Here is a 19,193-nt window from a genome sequence, read left to right as displayed (position 1 = left end):
GAAGTTCCGTTATTTCACAATATCATTTAATCTTGAAATTTGTGTAACATTTCCAGATGAATAATTTAATCTTAAAAACAGTATCCTTTTCTTACAAATTTCAGTTGATTGCAATTTATTTATTATTTATTAATTAAATTTATATGCCGCCCAACGCCCGAGGGACTCTAGGCTATGCCTCAGTGTAGCTACAAATTCAGTTTCATGTAAAAACAGGTTTTAAAAATACATACATAAATATCTCAAATGCAAGTTTCAGGATTCTGATACCAGTGAAGCTTCTTTTTTTTTTTACTTTTTGACTGGGTATCTAGATGATGAGTTAGTAGAGTTGCTTATGCTGCTACCGCCATAACCATTTGATGGGGAAAGAACTGTAACGGTTGCCAAGAAAAAAAAAAGAAATATTTTAATTACATTTTTATCTCCAAAAGAATGAAATGAATAATGCAATATTAAAAACTATAATACAGAGAATACCTGGATTTTTTCTAAAATAGCTAACATAGTTTACTTAGTTATTAAATGATCTGGATATCAATGTATATTAAACTACTCTTAAATACCATATCTAGTTTTCACTAGCCATGGGGATATGTGGAATTCAACCGGAGTATTTTGTCTCTTATAGTAATTCTACTGTTTAAGCATGTCTCATCTGTCTTTGATTTAAAAAGAAAGAAAGAATAACACAGTAATGGAAACGGACTAACCCATAGTGATTTGCAAACTATGGGTCACATAATGTATTCATGCCCATAGGAGACCCAAACTATACCTACACCAAATATAAACTAATTGGATTACTGTCTATGGAGATCCTCATTCATCTAGGTCATGGTTGTCGCAAAGGTGCTTTTTCAACTAGAGTGCAACTACACTTTCTTGTTTTTCTTTGAAGACGTTTTGCATCTCATTCAAGAAGCTTCCTCAGCTCTGGTGGGGAATGGAAGGATTTATAACCCTTGAGACAGTTGGTCATTTGTATTCTTTTAGAGAGTTGTTGAGATATTTCTGATAGAAGATGTGAACTATTTATGAAATTGATATAATCACAATATATGTGGTTACTCACATTTCTGATGTAAAATAAGATGTAAGAAAATAGCATTGTTATTCATATGATACCATAAGATAAGTTGAAACATATAGTTTTGGGTGTATTGAAATGGTTGAAAAATAAAACAAAAGAGGTGTTAATGTATCAAAATGGAGAGGAAGTAACAAGGCTTAAAATCAAGAGGCAAGGAGAGGGGCGGCATACAAATCTAATAAACTATAACTATAACTAGCTAATAGAAGCTAATTAGCTTCTAAAGTTAGCCATAGCAAAGAATTTGGAATAAAAAACTGAATTGAATGGTGGTAGACCCAGGGGACAAAACTAGGATTTAGAAGGAGGCAGCATTGGATAAATAACATATACCTAAAGTCAAAATATAATAGAATTGATAGGGAAATAAAGATTTAAGATTGTGATTAGGTAGAGCAAATTGAGAGAAGTCTTTTTTTCAGTCTGTCACTTAATAGAATTAAAATTAGCCACTTTGGGACAGTTTATAGAGGGTGTAGGAGGAAATAGGGAAGAGAGAGAGAGAAGAGACAGTAATGGGAGAAACGGAAGGAGAATAGAGGGTAGCAGAAAAGGGGAGAGAAGGTATAAGAAAGTAGTTAATAGGCGGAATAGAGATAGAGGAGAATGGGGAAAATAAATATGGGGACAGACTGAATAATAGTACAGTGGTACCTCAGTATTCGACCATAATCTGTTCCAAAAGTGTGGTCGAGAACCGATTTGGTCGAGTACCGAATTAATTTATCCCATAGGAAATAATGGAAATGGGTTTCCGGCCCCTATTTCCTTTATTTCCTATGGGATAAAGATATGAGGTCTAAGCACTCCAAGCTGTAGTTAGGGTGGGGGCAGTTTCGGGGGGGGGCTCCTTTCCTCAGTGGTTCGTCTTCCCTTTAAGCAGTTACACCAACTTTCTCTTTCCCGAGAGTAGTGGCGGCAGCAGAGGCTTTCCTTAGAGCAGCAGCAGCGCCGGGAACGTGAGATGAGAAAGGGAAGCCTCTGACGTTCCCGGCGCTGCTACTGCTCTAAGGAAAGCCTCTGCTGCCGTCGCTACTCTCGGGAAAGAGAAAGTTGGTGTAACTGCTTAAAGGAAAGGAGCTCCCCCGAAACTGCCGGTATTGCAGCCGCCCCCCCCCCCACTCCCTACAGCTTGGAGCACGACTGGGAGGCTGTTTAGTGGGCGGCCAGAATGGGCGTATCGTATTCCGACTCCCATTCCTTCTCACCCCGTCCCCTCATTTCGGATAATAAACAAAATTTTCTGTGGCTGTTCGGTATCCAAATTTTTGTTCAGATACCGAAGCAAATTTTTGCTGAAAATTTTGTTCAGTATCCGAAATGCACGAGAAAGGAAGCGTTCGAGTACCGAGGTACCACTGTAATTAAAATGTAGAATACAATTTGGGTTATAATTATTAAATATAAGAAATGATATACGTATTTATATGGATTGATATTGAAGACCTATGTAATATCTTACATGTTTTCAAGGTGGAGAAAAATAAAAAACTTTTAAAAAAATAAAGTCTAGCGTCCTCTTGAAAAAGTACCTTTGGATAATTGGATTACTAGTACAAAAAGTAAAGAGCCTAGAAACAAGACTAATCACCCTTGTCTCAATCAAGAAAATGAGAAACTGAAATTCAACCAAGATGACGACTCTTAGTAAAAGCAGAATTTGTGTCCAAACTGAAAACAGAAAGACACAATTATCAGTAATAGTGAACACACTTTTTACTAATCAGTTGGTTAAGGTATGCGGGAAACATATCGGTATAATAATGGGGGGCTTTCATTACCCTGACATCAATTGGGAGACAAACTGCAGCAAATGAGAGAGCAAAACAGGTTTCTAACATGCTTTATGTTAGTAAAGCTAGAGAACCCAAAAGGAAATAGAGGCTCCACTATGCTGGACTTAATTCTTACCAATAGGAATGAAATATTAGAAAGGGTAGAAGTTATAGGAACCTTGGGGGATAGTGACCCATGTACTAGAATTCAATATAATACAGGCACAGCTAATTGAACCAAGTCAAACTAGCATTTTAGACTCTAAGAGCTGATTTCAATAAACAAAAAAAGATTATATAAATGGAAAACCTAAAGGGAAAAACAATTCAAAATGTTAAGAAATTTTGAAAAATAAGATTGTTAAAGTTGAATCCATGCAAAACTACAGACAAACAAAACTGGCATTGCTGCAGATATGTCTCTGACAAACAGAAAAAAAGATCAAGTATAAAAAATGGAAAGAGGTACATATAACCAAAGCAGAATATGAGCAAATTGTCCAAATCTGCAAGGACAAGAATTGGGAAAGCTAGGCTCAAAATGAACTAAGGCTTGCAACAAATGCCAAAAATAATAAAAAGATTTCGTTCAAAAGATAAAAGACCGGAAGAAAATCAAGGAAATGATCAGTCCGTTAATGGTGGAATATGGCAAGAAGGTGATGAGCCAGAGGAAGAAAGCAAAACTGCTTAATATCTTTATTGCTTCTGTTTTCAAACAAAAGAAAAAAAATAATTCAAATTTCCAAAAGCAGTACCCATGGCAGACAAAACAGGAATGCAGGTCACAATGGACAAGAAATTGGTAAGCAAACACCCATGCATTTCAAACATGTTCAAATCGTCAGGACCAGATGGTTCACAACTCAGGGTCCTGAAGGAGCTGGCAGATGTGATATCGGAATCACTGAGCAAAATGTTTCATTGCTCCAGGAGCACGAAGGAACTGTCAGAGGACCCTGAAAAAAATGCTGTAGTTCCAATATACAAAAAAAGAGGGAAAAGTTGGATCAAGGAAACTACAATATCCAGGAAAATCCTGGAAAGGATAATCAAGCAGAGGGTTTTGTAAGCACCTAGAAATGAACAAAGTGATGACTAGAAACCAGTATGAGTTTGTTAAAAAAGCCAACAACATCATGCCAGAAAACTTATTGCTTCGTTTGGTAAAGTGATTAAATTAATGGATCAAGGAAATGCTGTAGAGTGTTTACTTGGACTCTAATAAGGCATTTGACTAAATAGACTCCAGTGTGCTTCTTGATAAAATGATAAACAGTACCATCATCGACTGATTAGCAGTTGGTGACAAACTACATTCAACATGTAGTCCTCAATGAAAGTGCATCTACATGGAGGGAAGCATGCTGTGGGCTACCTCAAACTTCTGTTTCGGGACCAATGCTCTTCATCTTTATAAATGATCTAGATGAGGGGATAGGAAAACTCATATTTGCACTAAAATATGACACCAAATTGGGGGGAATTGCTAATACTTTGAAGGATAGATTCAAGATTCAGCAAGATCTTGACAGACTTCAGCCCTAGCTGACAAGATGAAGTCAGTGGTGAGAAAAGTGACGTCTTGCACTTAGGCAGGAAAAGTCAAATGCACAGGTAGTACTTGGCTCAATAGTAATGACTACGAGAGAGATGTAATTGTCCTAGTAGTATACAACTAAAATATAAACTAGCTGCCAAACAAACCAATGCAGTCCTGGGTTACTGTACATAATTTGAGGGATAACATTAAAATCACAAGAAATGATAATGCCGCTTCATACTGCATTAGTGGGGCCATGCTTGGAATGCTGAATACAGTTTTGGTCATCTCGATATAAAAATGCTTAAACCATAGTAAGATTACAAAGATGAGCAACTAAGATGATAAGGGATCTATAGGAAAAATTGTATGAGGAATGGTTAGGTGAACTAGGTATGTCTAGCCTAATAAAGGCAAGAATTAGGGGTGACATGGCAGCTGTCTTCTAGTACTTGAGGGGTTGTCACAGATGTGGCAAGATGAGGTCACCTTATTCTTCAAAACAAGGCAGGACAAGAAGCAATGAGTGGAAATTAGCTATAGAGAAAGCCAACCTGGAACTAAGGATAAACTTCCTGACAGGGGGAATAATTACCCAATGGAACAGTTTGCACCCCAGAGAGTGCACCGTCACTGGAAGTTTTAAAGAAAGGATTGGACAACCATTTGTCCAGGATGATATAAGGTCTCCTGCCATGGGCAAAGGGATGGATAAAATACTTCCAAGTTCCCTTCCAGCCCTTGTTTGGTTCTGATTGTTTTATAAGAAACTAGTGAAAACATTAAATCTGGAATACTGACTTGTAGATAAAACAAATGTACTCCTTTACTTAATTCTCAAGTGTTTTAATGTGTATATTGAAGAACTCAGTATTCGATTAAAAAGAAAACTCATATAAGGACATATGTGTTCAGAGTTGTATATTTACTGCTAGAATACCCTCATAGTAGGAAACATGATTTTAAAAATGAATTTGCACAGGAACACTCCATAACGCTGGTTCTTCAGTACACGTACCTGCTGCCTGAGGTTGGATAAAGTTTCCTACTCCAGTCAAGTTAACAACAGCATTTTGTTGAGCAGATAAGGATTGATCTTGGTTTGGAGGCGCTTCCTCAGAACCCTAACAACAAAGTTGATATATCAAAACATATTTATGATCTGTATAATTAATTTATTTGTTTTCCTTTAGGAAGAAATACATTTCAAAGCATTTCTTAGTTTGATACATAAAGAGTGAGTTTCATTGAAAACAAGATTTTGTACATGAGATAGCTTCAGTAATACTTCTTAGTATTTTACCACTTTATAGCAGAAACTTCATTTGATTAACTCTGACGGAAACACCATTTAAGTATAGACACCATGAATTCTTAGTTTATAAACATACCTCAAACAGAAGTTTTTTACTATAACTGTAGTTCAATTTGTTATCTGTGTATTAATACTAATAAGGCTGCAACAATGCAGAGCATAGTTTTAGAGGGCATGAAAGCTAACCCTTAGATGGAAATCTCCAATATATGCCTAAAGCTGAACTGAAACAGATCCAGATAATTAATTTCCTCCAGGATAATCAAGAGTTGGAGCCAAACCATTGTCTGCACTAACTTCCCTAGAAAAACAGCTTCTACCCATGGGCTGTCAGACTGCTGACTACTTTTCCTTGTATTTTCTCTTATGGATTGCACCAGTAGAGGCCAAACCAATTTCATCATATACATGATGCACAATGACAATAAATGCTATTATTATTAAAATGGAGGATGAAATCTAAATGGAAATATCCAGAATCCTGGGGTAGAGTAATGGACTCTTAATTTTTAAGATGAATATCACTTAGAATATAATAGAATAGAATAGAATAGATTTGAATAGAATAGAATAGAATTCTTTATTGGCCGAGTGTGATTGGACACACAAAGAATTTGTCTTGGTGCATATGCTCTCAGTGTACATGAAAGAAATATAGATTTGTCAAGAATCATGTGGTACAACACTTAATGATTGTCATAGAGGTCAAATAATAAATAATAAATACAGACTTATACAAATCCTTTCTGTTTTAAAGAAGTAAATTTCCAAATATCACATAGCAAAGACACTAATTAATATATATTTAAGATGATTATATGTTCAATTTAGAAACAAAAGTATATCTGACTATATAAAGATGAGTTCCAGAAGTGAATTTCAATTCTTTTTATAGATATTTTATTGTATCCGGTTAGAACAAGTATATATCAGGACAGAGTCTCTGTAGTTCTCCAACTCACTTTCAAGATGTTTCCCTGTCAAATAATGCACAGTCGCTTTCTCCATCGCTTACACTGTTGCAAGTTCATTTCAATTTCTTCCATTTCTCAGTCCATTCATCTAGCATCAGCTTGCTATATGCAGCTCCTTGTGTATTAGTCCCTTTCTTCTCGATTCTCCTTCTTGTCATTATTTCTATTGTCCAGCACACCACTCTCAGAGTTAGAATAATAAATCTCTGGTCCCCGGTCTCTTAAATCTTTACCATTCGTTCCAAAACCTCTGCTTGCTCCTCATCACTCAACACTGCTAATTCCTCTCGGAGACTCCCTTCTCCTTTGCTCATACTGTCTCCGATTTGGAATTTCCTCACGATTTTCAGGTAAGGACTTGCCAATATACTACCATTTCCCTCTTTCTTGCTTCCTCTTTTAGAAATGTGCCACCATGTCTCCTTCCGCGCCTGTTATCGGGGCTATCGCCTTTCATGATGTGGGATCCACTTCTCCTCACCACTGCCTGATGTTCCCCTTCTTTTGGCTATCTCCTACGAAGATCAGCACCACTGTGTTCAACTCCCTGAAGCATGGAATATCAGAAAGGGGAGAGCAGTCACATTCCCCACTCCACAGCATCATAGCCTCACCCCGGAAGTAAATGCTAGCCTAATCTAAAAGATCAGGATGGGTCTTACTTTAGGGGAAACATGGTATATGCAAACATATGAAACAGCATGGATTAATGTTTCTTATATTATTCTTAATGGGTATGCCTACCTGATCTCCCTGTTGCTGAGGATTAGAAGTTGTAGGCTGCTGAGATGAAAACTGGGAGAGTTGTTGTTGCTGTTGCTGCTGCTGGAGAGGATTAAATATCAGTGAGCCACCTGCAAGCTGTTAAAGTTTAGAGAAAAATTAGGTGTTGGGAGAGTTGCATATTTTATTTGTGACGCACAAAAAATATATAGAGAGAATTTAGAATTCATAACTGTGACAACCCAGTGTTCTTTCCACTTCAAGAAAATTGGGACTAAAAGATTTTACACAGGGTAAAATTACAGTAGAAGGAAGCCTAAATCAAAGTGACCAAAGTAGTTTTCCACAGCAGGTATCACTTTATGCAATAGATGTACCTGTGCACACAATTCATACTCCCTACATCAACTAATTTTATTCCCCATTAGGCAAAACATATGTGTTTATTTCCAACTAGAATCTCTGCTACAGCTGGAAGGAGGAGTAAGGAGGTACAACTGCACAAGTGCTGAGCAGAGCTTTTAAGCTACTTTGTTGGATGCCTCATAGAACTAGCTCATCAATTTTTCTTTGTAAAATAGCAGTATTCATCTTTTTGCTCTAGAGGGCACTAAAGGTAACAAACACAATTTTATAAAAACAGTTAAAGGCAATTATTTAACTCAACCCGGAAATACCTATCCAAAGCGGAATGTGTTTCAATATTTTCTGAAAGCAGAGTGAAGTCTGAGTGTGGTTCTGAAGGGATCAATATAGGAGACAGCATCCTCTGTGTGGCCAAAATTGTATCTTAGAAAGTAGGGAAATTTTAAGAGCCCAACCCTCATGTCCAAATAAAATAGCATCAGTTAAACAGCCCATCTAATAATGAAACTCCAAAGCCATTATAAATATTAAAGCATTGCCAACATTGTGTACAAATCAGTGCTATATATTTAAGTTTGCTTCTGGACATATTTCAAGGGTAAGCCCATATAGAAAGCAAGGTAGTTACCAAGTCAGGATATAACAAAAGCATGGATAATTCAATGAGAATCCCAACACTGGAGTCACTGGTGTTGAGCAGTCAATATATTTGAACTAATTAATTAAAATAACAAGGGCAGTGAGATAGTTAGGTAGAGGGATGGTCCTCTAACCCCAGTTGCAAAATCTCCACATTTTTGCAGATTTGAAGTATAGAATTGGCTTTCCAGATCCACAATTTTCTTGCTTTGTGATGAAAAAAAAATATTTCCACATTTTTTCCAACCTCATATCCTTCTATGTTTTTGACAGGAGAATATGTTTTACTAATTAGTCAATGTACATAAGGACGTTAGTATTTACATCTACTGGTAATTCCCCCACTCAATGTCTTCAAAAATCATACAGAAAAACAGGCCCAAGTGTATTATCATACCTGTAGAAGATTCAATGGGCGAAGGCCTGGAGCATTTTTTAAACCAAAAGGGACACCTGCTGAGATTAATTTAGGTAAGAAAATGTTGTGGTTTTTTTCTTCCTTTTAATTACATCTAAAGTGGAAGCGAACAGTGTAGCTAACCATTAATATTAATTAAACTATTTTGGCCATTTCAACAGGAGCAACTATTTTTTCCAAAATACCTCTTCTAATGAGAAAGAAAAAAATGATGAGCTCAGCTTTAAAAATTTGGAATATTTTAGTATTTAAAACTCATTAAAGATTATATGAGTTTTAAAATTTAAGTACAGTTATTTTGCGCTGAAACTGTACAATGTATCTTGTTTCAGTAAACTGAATTTAAAAACCTTAATACTTAAATCCTAGCAATGGTTCAAGCTTTCAGAGTACTGTAGTTTTTCTCTATTGCCATGTCAGGATAGAAGGCGGCATATACATGAAATAAAACAGAATTAGCTTGTTAGATTTATATTAGTTAACAAGAACTGCTTACAAATCCTAAATACTGTGCACATAAAATAACTGATTAAAAATAGTGCACAAACTGAAAGCTGAATAGTAGATAAAATATTCCGCAAAATGCTAAAATTATGAATGCAGCAAGTTAAAATGCTTACATAAATAATTTAAATTTTAAATCAAAAACAGCACATTATTTGGAAGATATTTAATTACTAGATTTGTTATTGTATTTTTTTTTTTTTACTATTGCTGTGAGCCGCCCCGAGTCTACGGAGAGGGGCGGCATACAAATCTAATAAATAATAGTAATAATAATAGTAATAATAATAATAATGATAATGATAATAATAATAATGATAAATACCATCATAAATATCAACAGATGATTGAGAAGTAAGTAGAGTTACCAGAAGCTACACTATTCTCTAGAATGAATCCTAGAATTTGTTTGTGTCTGTGTCACTGATTAGAAAATTCAATTAAATATGCTTACAAAATTTAAAACTCTAGAGTTTAACCCCTCCCAGTTCCCATAAACATCAGGCCTTCTACAGATAGTGTGGCAAGCTGTTGATTTATCACCAACTTCAGCCCTGGCTTGACGGAATGCCACCTAGGGAAATAGTTAAGATGGCGTTAATTGCAAATCAAGTCCAAGGTGCCCATCACTATATACTATGCAATTTACTAGTTAGTAACCTTCTAGAGCCTTTTCTCAAGTTGCACTTTCAATAGATATCATCATCATCATCCCATTTCAGCATGTCTGATTTTTATACTGACCTGGCTGAGAGGTATGCTGCATTGCAGCAGGGAGTGCATTTGGCATCATATTTCCTGAAGGTAAAATATTACTCAGGTTTATACCTGTAGGGGGGACTGCACCAGTACTACCCCCCAACATGGGATTTGAACCACTCATTAATGTTTGTGTTCCACTGCACAAAAGGAATAGGTAAGAATTAGACTAACATGGTATGAAATAAATATGTAGCTTCACTTATCAACAAAATCTTTTGTTTCAGTTGAATAAAATTTATTAATATCTATAGTTCCTCGTATTCCATCCCAAAGCTATCAAGAACATATCTAAACAACATAACATGCGAACAATACTCAAGGACTGAACAGAATGCCAGATGCTCTTGCTATTCTTAATTCTAACTCCAATGATGGTAAGAATGGAGGACAGATTACGCACATACAGAAATAATACAATAATAAAAATACTAATCTTGACCAGTTTTCTAAAAATTACTAAAATTTTACTTTTTGTATGTTTACGTAGTTATGATCATCAACTAATGTTTAAGAACATGGAATGAAATAAATGCACTAAAATATGTTAAATTTCATTAATTGGTTAACCCATCTCAAGTTCATCACTTATCAGTTGGCTCACAGCAAAATGGAACATGGTGGAAAGTAACTATAAACTATAACATAATTAACTTACCACACAGAGCCCACTACATTGATGAAGTTAAGTCCTGCAGTGTTTGTCATGACCTGGTTGGAAGATGTTCCTGTAGTAACAGAAGTTACCATGGTGGAAAGAGGAATGGTCATTACAGGCAGTGCCTGGCCCAGAGACATTTGCTGCTGGGTATACGGGGTAAGTAAAGTGGGCTGAGGGGTGAAGCCTGAATCTTGGGGAGTAAGGGTAGCAGAATGGGTTATCAGAGTTGAGCTCTGAGCATCAGCAGGGTGTGGGGTCGATGAAAGGGTGTTGGTTGGAGTAGGAGTAGCTGGCTTAGGAGTTCCAGACCCTGCTCATTGAGAAAAATAAAAAGCACTCATTTGTTATAAAAGGCCAGTCCTTTTTTAAAACTAAGGTTAGTGGACTCTTACTTAGCTTGATATTTTACTCCACTTTAAAACACCAACACCAGCCCAGCCAATTCTATTAATAATTGCTGTTTCTGATGAATGAAGCATATGGCACAAAAATATCACTATGCTTAATCTGCAACTCCAGTTCTATTTATTCCATTAAATCATTCTAACATTGTTGACACATTTACATCACACCTATGCTATTAACTATCTCATGTCAATTGCAATATTTAAAATATTAAAATGCTATAAACAATACATAAATCATCTAACATTATAACATGTAAATCTTCTAACATCTGCACAGTAATGTAACATTAGAAAAGCAGCTTAAATAAAAATCTGGACAGTGAAAAGGAAAATACAAATAATCATCCATCACTGGTTTCCTTAACTTGCAGACAGAAAGAAAGCAACAATCAATGGTTGCATTTAAAATGTAAAATTGGCATGAAGCAATAATATCAATGGAATTAAGACAATCCAAAAGTTCTAAAGCTAGTTTAATTATGTTCTGTTTTTTTAAGCATTCATGTTTTGCAGAAAGAAAAGAGAGAATCGTGAATGTCTAAAAGTTGGGGGGGGGGCAAGTATACAACAACACTTAAATATCTAGAAAAAAGGACACTCCTACAAGTTGAGTTTGGTTCCTCATGAATTCATGGACATGCTCATGTAATTTTCTTGATACTTGACTTCTTCCAGGAAATTATTTTGACTTCCAATCTAGTCCCTAGGATTTCCCAGCAACATATAAGGAGTGGAATGAAAATTAAATGAATTAGGTAGCTGGGAAAACATCAAACCTTTTATGTTTCTTTGTGCAAAACTGGAAGGCAAAAAATGACATCTGTTAATCCCTCTTCTGACAATTTTAGATTATGCAACATGCAAATCACAGGACTACATTAGGCAGCAGACAAAGAACTGAATAGACAAATGTCTAAAAGATACTGTAAGGCAGAGGTATCAAACTTGTGGCATCACGGCAGCATCATGTGACATACTGTGACTTCCCCCCCCTTCGCTAAACCAGGCACGGGCGTGGCCACGAGTTTGACAGCCCTGTTCTAGGGGATCCTTCTCCACCTCCCCTATATTTCAAAGGATGGTCAAAAACCCACAGCTGTTATTTTTATTGTGAGATTTATCAAACTGATGCTGCTGAAAAATCCAAACCAGCTTTCTATCAGTCCTGAAGATATTTAAGAAATTGCACTAATATCCTGAAACTATTCTTACATTTTTGATTTGTAATGATATTGATATCAGCAATGATTTGTAAAACAGTATTAAAAAATCAACTTATAATCTTTATTTTATTACCATATTGGGACTTGATCATGTTATATATACATATAGAATTACAATTACACCATAATTGATGACATTCAAATAGTTTTACTTTCTTAAAATATGCAAATTAAAATTGGTCTTAATGAGCTACTGTTGACATATTGGTGAAAAAAGTTATGTATTTTGGAAACTTCCATGATTACATTAATTATCAGGCTGTATGAAAGACAGACCTAAGTTTCTTGCATAAAATGAGTCAAAACGTATACACAGAGGGTGCATACATATATAATTATACAGAAGAACCAAATACAGTTACAGCAAACAAAGTACATACAGTGAACAAGAGGCCTGCTTTGTGCTGCACAATTAATACACAATTTAGGACATGTGATATATAGTTTCTCCAGGTCAGCTGGTTAGGAAGTTTATCATGAGAAGCCTATGAAGATTTAATGGAGAATTTAGGGCGGGACTCACTTTGTGAAGCACTTGCAGGAGACACAGAAGTCGAAGAAAGCATGCTCAGTTGGTTCAGATCCAGAGACTGCTTCCGAGACACACAGGGAGGCTTAGGAGGAGGAAGAGCAGAAGGAGGAGGAGGAGGAGGAGGAGGAGTTGGGGATTTGAGATGACTGCTTGACTGCTGTGGACTAAAAATATTACCTGAAAAGCATAATTAATAGATGGATTTGTTCTGTGAACCAACATCAGAAAAAATATTTCATATTCTAAAGTTGTTTTCCCAGTTTTGCTACAGTACATATTAGTTATGCAGTCCAATATTTGCTTATTTTTTTCCAACCTCACTTTTTTTGCACTTATTTGGAACATAAGTAACTTCTTTAGATTGCAGTTTCACTATTCCTACTTGAAGGAAACTAAATATATCTTGTTCCCCTCCTTCCAAGCAATGTTATTACTCTGAGAAATTGTCTGCCACATCTCTCTAGAAAGTTGTTATGATCTCCTGTCTGCTCATCTATCAAATGAATGACAGGATATCGGAGAAGGCATATTATTATGATTATTATTATTTTATTCCCCAAAAAAGTAATACACAGCAAATGAGATTTATATGCTGTATTTTGTATATAAATCTCGTTTGCTGTGTATTACTGTTTTTTGTGAATAAAATAATAATAATAATAATAATAATAATAATAATAATAATAATAATAATAATAATATGCCTTCTCCAATAGCCTTTCACTTATCTGATTATTATTATTACTATTACTATTACTATTACTATTACTATTATTATTATTATTATTATTATTATTGCAAGGGGAATGTGGTCTGAGTAACTTGCTTGCAGTTGCCCATACTTTTCTTATCACATTCCCTAACAGATTTACTAACAAATCTAAACACGTAAAGCACAACTTATTTCACAAATATCTTCTCAACACGAAGGAAAGTGCTTTGAAACAATATTTACCTGAAGAACTGCTTGCTGAACTTGAAGGTAGCTTGATGGGAGGTGGTCTGTGTTTCACACCTTTTCCCAACACTGAAGACTGAATATAACCTGCCACACCCTCAGTCTGCTAAAAGAAAGCATACATTCTTGGAGTCACAAGAAATTTAAAGAGGTAATACAGTACTAACAAACAAATATAAAAACTGATACGCCAGTCAAAATCTGGATATTTGTATTTTATGGGAATAAAATGGGAACAAACATTATTAGTAAAAAGTGTTTTCCTGAGTTATTTATTATATTCCTAAAAGGAGCTCACTTTTTCAGAATAAGTTATTTTTAATCAAATCAGTCAAACCAACAAACATACCTTCATACTGCAAAACACTTTCATCTCACATTTTGTCATCATTTAAACTTTGAGACCTTAGCCTAGAATTTAGCTCAGATCCATACTGAGTGATCTCCCAGAATATTTTTTAAAAAGCTTAGTTCTATGCAATTAATTCAATTCTGAAGCATTTAATAATGGATCTGATGATATTAAATAAGTTAAGATACAAATTATCATGCTATTTTTTAATCAAAAATTGAATATGAACTTGTTTTTCCAAGTCACTAAAAGAAAAAAGAAAAGTAATCCACCCAGCTTGTCTTTTTATCTTTAAAACTATCCCAATTGTTTTACTCAACCTTAACCCCTGGAACAAGGGCTATATTAAGATGTGTGGACTCACAGAATTCCCCAAACAGCGTTGTTGTTTGGGAATTCTGGGATACCTTCATTATTTTCCCATCACATATTCATTTTCTTTTCTAAATGAACACTTTTTAGGTTTTTTTTCTATTAAGGAAGATGATGTTCATATTTCCAAATGCTTTATTTGTTAAGGTACACATAGTACAAAAGATTAAGAAAGAAGATTAAAGTGAATGTGAACAACCTCCTTAACTTTACATATGTTTCTCCTCAAGCCCTCACCTCAATGATCTAAAACCGTAATGGCTTGCCCATTATGATCATAAGTCATGGCAGTTGTTAAACAAGGCACCCACATGATTGCCTGTTCTCCCCTCTATGGTTATTGAGCAGAGAATGGGGTGCCTCAGAGGGTGGTGGAAGCCCTGTGAGACATGGCACAAGCCCACACTGCAGCTCCCCAGCATCCCAAAACCTCTCTCTCCCCTCCCCGAGGCATCCTGTACTGTTTCCCATCCCAGTGGGTTCCACACCATGCTCCTACCTCCACACATGCTTTGGACCTGTCTCCTCCCCTATTGGGCCCTTGCAGCCTTTGGACCTGTCTCCCACCCTGCTGGGTTCTTACAGGCCTTGGACCTGCTTCCTACCCTGCTGGGTCCCCCATCCATTCTATCCCCATCATGGCACAGCCTACTTACATATTTCATAAATCGTTTTGGGGAAGGAGAACTGGCTGATCCACCCCACAGCTTTCTTACAGGAGGGTGGGGGGCAGGCCCAAGTCCCGCAGTGACTCAGCCAGGTAAGAGTAGGCTCAAGCATACTAGTGGGGCAGGAGTGGGGGCAAAAGAAGCATCCCTGTGTCACTCATAAGGGTAAGCCAAATTTTGTTCATGTGACCATGTGAATGTGCTGCAGTATTAACTTCAGATGCAGGCAATAAGTTCAGTGCCATTGGAATTTTGGATGGTTGCTGAACACAGACGCAAGTTGAAGACTTCCTATATTCTATTCAGATCTATAACTATCAGACAAACTTCTTCATGACACCTTTTCTAGACAATTCAAAAAGCTGACTTTATCTGCATGTCACAATAATTAGGAATTCTGGAAAATTCTGGCTTATTGTGAATAACCAATAAGAAAGAATATTTTTAACTCAGGATTGAAATGTGGGGTCCTTAGTGCTTTCTAAACTTGGTTGTTTTCTTGCAGACATTTCATTACCCTAATTAGGTATCATCATCAATGCAAATAAGAAGGGATTTACTCTCAATTCACATTCTAGCGGCATGCCCTGTCAGTGTTAGTGGGAATGGCCTATTGTGAATTACCCTCAGACTGATATGGATAGCCATGCTTTTGTTTTGCTTCTCCCCACTTGAAGGAGAGAAAAAATAAACAATAATATCATATTTTTGTATTCCATGAAAACAAATTCATAGTTTATGATTTAGGAGCCATGGTGCCCACAGCCAAGGTTTTGATCCTGATTGGCTCAAGATTGACTCAGCCTTCCATAGCAATAACAAGAGTGCTTAGATTTATATATGCTTCATAGTGTTTTATAGCACTCTAAGCAATTTACAGTCAGTATATTTCCCCTAATTATCTGGGTCCTCATTTTATCATGGCAAATGATTTAGCTTTACTAGATAAGTGGTCAAAGCAATGGAAACTGCAGTTTTAATATTTCCAAATGTAAAATAATGCACTTGGGGAAAAAGAATCCTCAATCTGAGTATTGAATTGGCAGTTCTGTGTTAGAAAAAACTCCAGAAGAGAAGGATTTAGGGGTAGTGATTTCTGAAAGTCTCAAAATGAGTGAACAATGCAGTCAGGCAGTAGGGAAAGTGAGTAGAATGCTTGGCTGCATAGCTAGAGGTATCACAAGCAGGAAGAGGGATATTGTGGTCCCGCTGTATAGAGCACTGGTGAGACCACATTTGGAATACAGTGATCCCCCGAGTTTCGCGATCTCGATCTTCGCGAAACGGCTATATCGCGATTAAAAAAAAAATTTAATTAAAAAAAACCCCACTTCCGCGTTTGGCTTCGGGAGTCAGCTGGGAAGCAGCGCGGCTGTTTTAAAAGGTCGCCGCCGGCATGGGGGGCTTCCCAGCAGCCCCCCGAACCCGGGTTGGGGGTTCGGGGGGCTGCTGGGAAGCCCCCCATGCCGGCTGCGCCCTTTTAAAACAGCCGCGCGGCTTCCCAACTGAGTCCTGAAGCCAAACGGGGAAGTTCGCCTTGTCTCCTGCTGCCCGGTTTAGCCAGGACACGAGCGGCGAAATGACTTGGAGGAATGTGAAGCTGAAACCGGGCGGTTTGGACTTCCCATTCCTCCAAGTCACTTCGCCGCTCGTGTCCTGGCTAAACCGGGCAGCAGGAGACAGGCTTTGAGTTTTGGCTGCGGGGGGAGGGAGTTAGGAAAGTCCTACTTCTCCCCCCGCAGCCAAAAACTCAAAGCCTGTCTCCTGCTGCCCGGTTTAGCCAGGACACGAGCGGCGAAATGACTTGGAGGAATGTGAAGCTGAAACCGGGCGGTTTGGACTTCCCATTCCTCCAAGTCACTTCGCCGCTCGTGTCCTGGCTAAACCGGGCAGCAGGAGACAGGCTTTGAGTTTTGGCTGCGGGGGGAGGGAGTTAGGAAAGTCCTACTTCTCCCCCCGCAGCCAAAAACACAAAGCCTGTCTCCTGCTGCACGGTTTAGCCAGGACACGAGCGGCGAAATGACTTGGAGGAATGTGAAGCTGAAACCGGGCGGTTTGGACTTCCCATTCCTCCAAGTCACTTCGCCGCTCGTGTCCTGGCTAAACCGGGCGGCAGGAGACAGGCTTTGAGTTTTGGCTGCGGGGGGAGGGAGTTAGGAAAGTCTACTTTTCGCCTTTTCTCTCCCGGCGCTAGTCGGGCGCTTGCAGCTGGCGAGAAGAAGCTGCTGTCGGAGCCGAGAAGGGCTGTTACTGCTTCCCCGTTCTCACGCTTTCCCAGTTGAAGAGTCTCAGGTGCGCTGTCGGGCTAGAGACTCTGTCAGGAGTTACTCGCTGAGAGTCTCTCTCTTTCTCCCTCCCTCTCTCCCCACGGCCACCCCCCGTATTCCCGGCCGCGCTTTCTCTCTCTCCCTCTCCAGCACACACTTACTCGCAAAAAAACTCGGTCTCCCACGACTCGGGTTGTAAGGGAAGGGGTCTCGCCCTAGCTTTCTTTTGCGGACACACTTCCCGAGCCCAAGCACTCCAACGGGGAAGGGAGGGCAGTGTGAGGTATGTATTTATTTATGTATTTAATGTGTGTGTGTGAGAGAGAGAGAGAGAGAGAGAGGTGTGTGAGAGAGAAAGGGAGAGGGGGGGTTGTGTGTGTGTGTGTGTGTGTGTGTGTGAGTGAGTGAAATATACGTGTGCAGGCCTTCCAGAAAACCGGGGAGCTGAACCAATCGAGGGGAAAAACTTGAGGCTGGTTGGAAGGTTAAGGCAAAAAAGACAGCGAAAGGGTTCCTGATGGGTACAATTGAAGCCAGGACACGAGCGGCGAAGTGACTTGGAGGAATGGGAAGTCCAAACCGCCCGGTTTCAGCTTCACATTCCTCCAAGTCATTTCGCCGCTCGTGTCCTGGCTAAACCGGGCAGCAGGAGACAGGCTTTGAGTTTTTGGCTGCGGGGGGAGAAGTAGGACTTTCCTAACTCCCTCCCCCCGCAGCCAAAACTCAAAGCCTGTCTCCTGCCGCCCGGTTTAGCCAGGACACTAGCGGCGAAGTGACTTGGAGGAATGGGAAGTCCAAACCGCCCGGTTTCAGCTTACATGGTCTTGGGGTTTCCCCTTTGCGTGGGCGGCGGGCGGCACCCAAGGAAGGTTCCTTCGGCCGCCAGTCTGCTCCGCAGCGCGGCAGCAGCGAGGAGCCGAATATGGGGTTTCCCCGTTGCCCACGCAAAGCTCCTCGCTGCTGCGGCGCTGCGGAGCAGATCAGCTGTTGGGCGGTCTTCCCCGCCGGCCACACGCAAACTCCACCATCTGCGCATGTGCGGCCATGGAAAAAGGGGCACGCATGCGCAGATGGTGTTTTTACTTCCGCACCACTACATCCCAAAATATCGATTATCGCGAGGGGTCTTGGAACGGAACCCTCGCGATAATCGGGGGATCATTGTACTGTATTAAGTTCTGGAGACCTCACCTACAAAAATATATGTTGTGAGCCGCTCCGAGTCTTCGGAGATGGGCGGCATACAAATCTAATTAATAATAATAATAATAGTAATAATAATAATAATAATAATAATAGTAGTAGTAGTAATAATAATAATAATAATAATAATAATAATAGTAATAATAATAATCAGATAATATCGACTTTAGAAGGATGGAAGTCAGCCTTGAGATGGTGAGTATTGAACTGTTAGCAGTCGGCAAGGTCAGCCTGCATATTACATTCTAGTCACTACGTCACCACAGCTCAATCCTTCCAAGGTCAGTAAAATGAGGATCCACATTGTTGGTGGCAATATGTTCACACTGTGAACTGCTCAGAAGGCGCGGTAAAGCATTATGGAGCCTTATGCAAGTGCTATTGCTATTATAATCTAGTTGATACATAATAGCATCAGATGATAATAATGCAATTCATCTA

The 19,193-nt window shown here is 38.5% G+C and overlaps 1 protein-coding gene across 27 annotated transcripts in view; it reads right to left on the bottom strand.

Moving 5' to 3' along the window:
* Positions 1-4: 4 nt before the first annotated feature.
* The window catches only part of SUPT20H (SPT20 homolog, SAGA complex component), a 44,774-nt gene continuing 25,585 nt past the window's right edge, over positions 5-19,193 (bottom strand). For 5 of the 27 annotated variants that reach the window (XM_070741770.1, XM_070741773.1, XM_070741772.1 and 2 more), the window contains 8 exons: positions 13,888-13,996; positions 12,924-13,109; positions 10,768-10,837; positions 10,095-10,249; positions 8,826-8,881; positions 7,445-7,561; positions 5,430-5,535; positions 5-374 (listed from right to left, as the gene is read on the bottom strand). In XM_070741770.1, the coding sequence (XP_070597871.1) occupies positions 292-374; positions 5,430-5,535; positions 7,445-7,561; positions 8,826-8,881; positions 10,095-10,249; positions 10,768-10,837; positions 12,924-13,109; positions 13,888-13,996 (882 nt within the window). In that variant the 3' untranslated portion in view covers positions 5-291. Of the gene's footprint in view, positions 375-5,429; positions 5,536-6,688; positions 7,248-7,444; positions 7,562-8,825; positions 8,885-10,094; positions 10,250-10,767; positions 11,081-12,923; positions 13,110-13,887; positions 13,997-19,193 lie in introns of all 27 variants that reach the window. The other 22 variants (XM_070741756.1, XM_070741754.1, XM_070741758.1 and 19 more) reach the window with 11 other exon arrangements.

The sequence above is a fragment of the Erythrolamprus reginae genome, chromosome 2, assembly GCF_031021105.1.
Source record: "Erythrolamprus reginae isolate rEryReg1 chromosome 2, rEryReg1.hap1, whole genome shotgun sequence".
NCBI classification, from domain to species: domain Eukaryota; kingdom Metazoa; phylum Chordata; class Lepidosauria; order Squamata; family Dipsadidae; genus Erythrolamprus; species Erythrolamprus reginae.
This window is presented reverse-complemented; position numbering and strand designations above follow the sequence as displayed.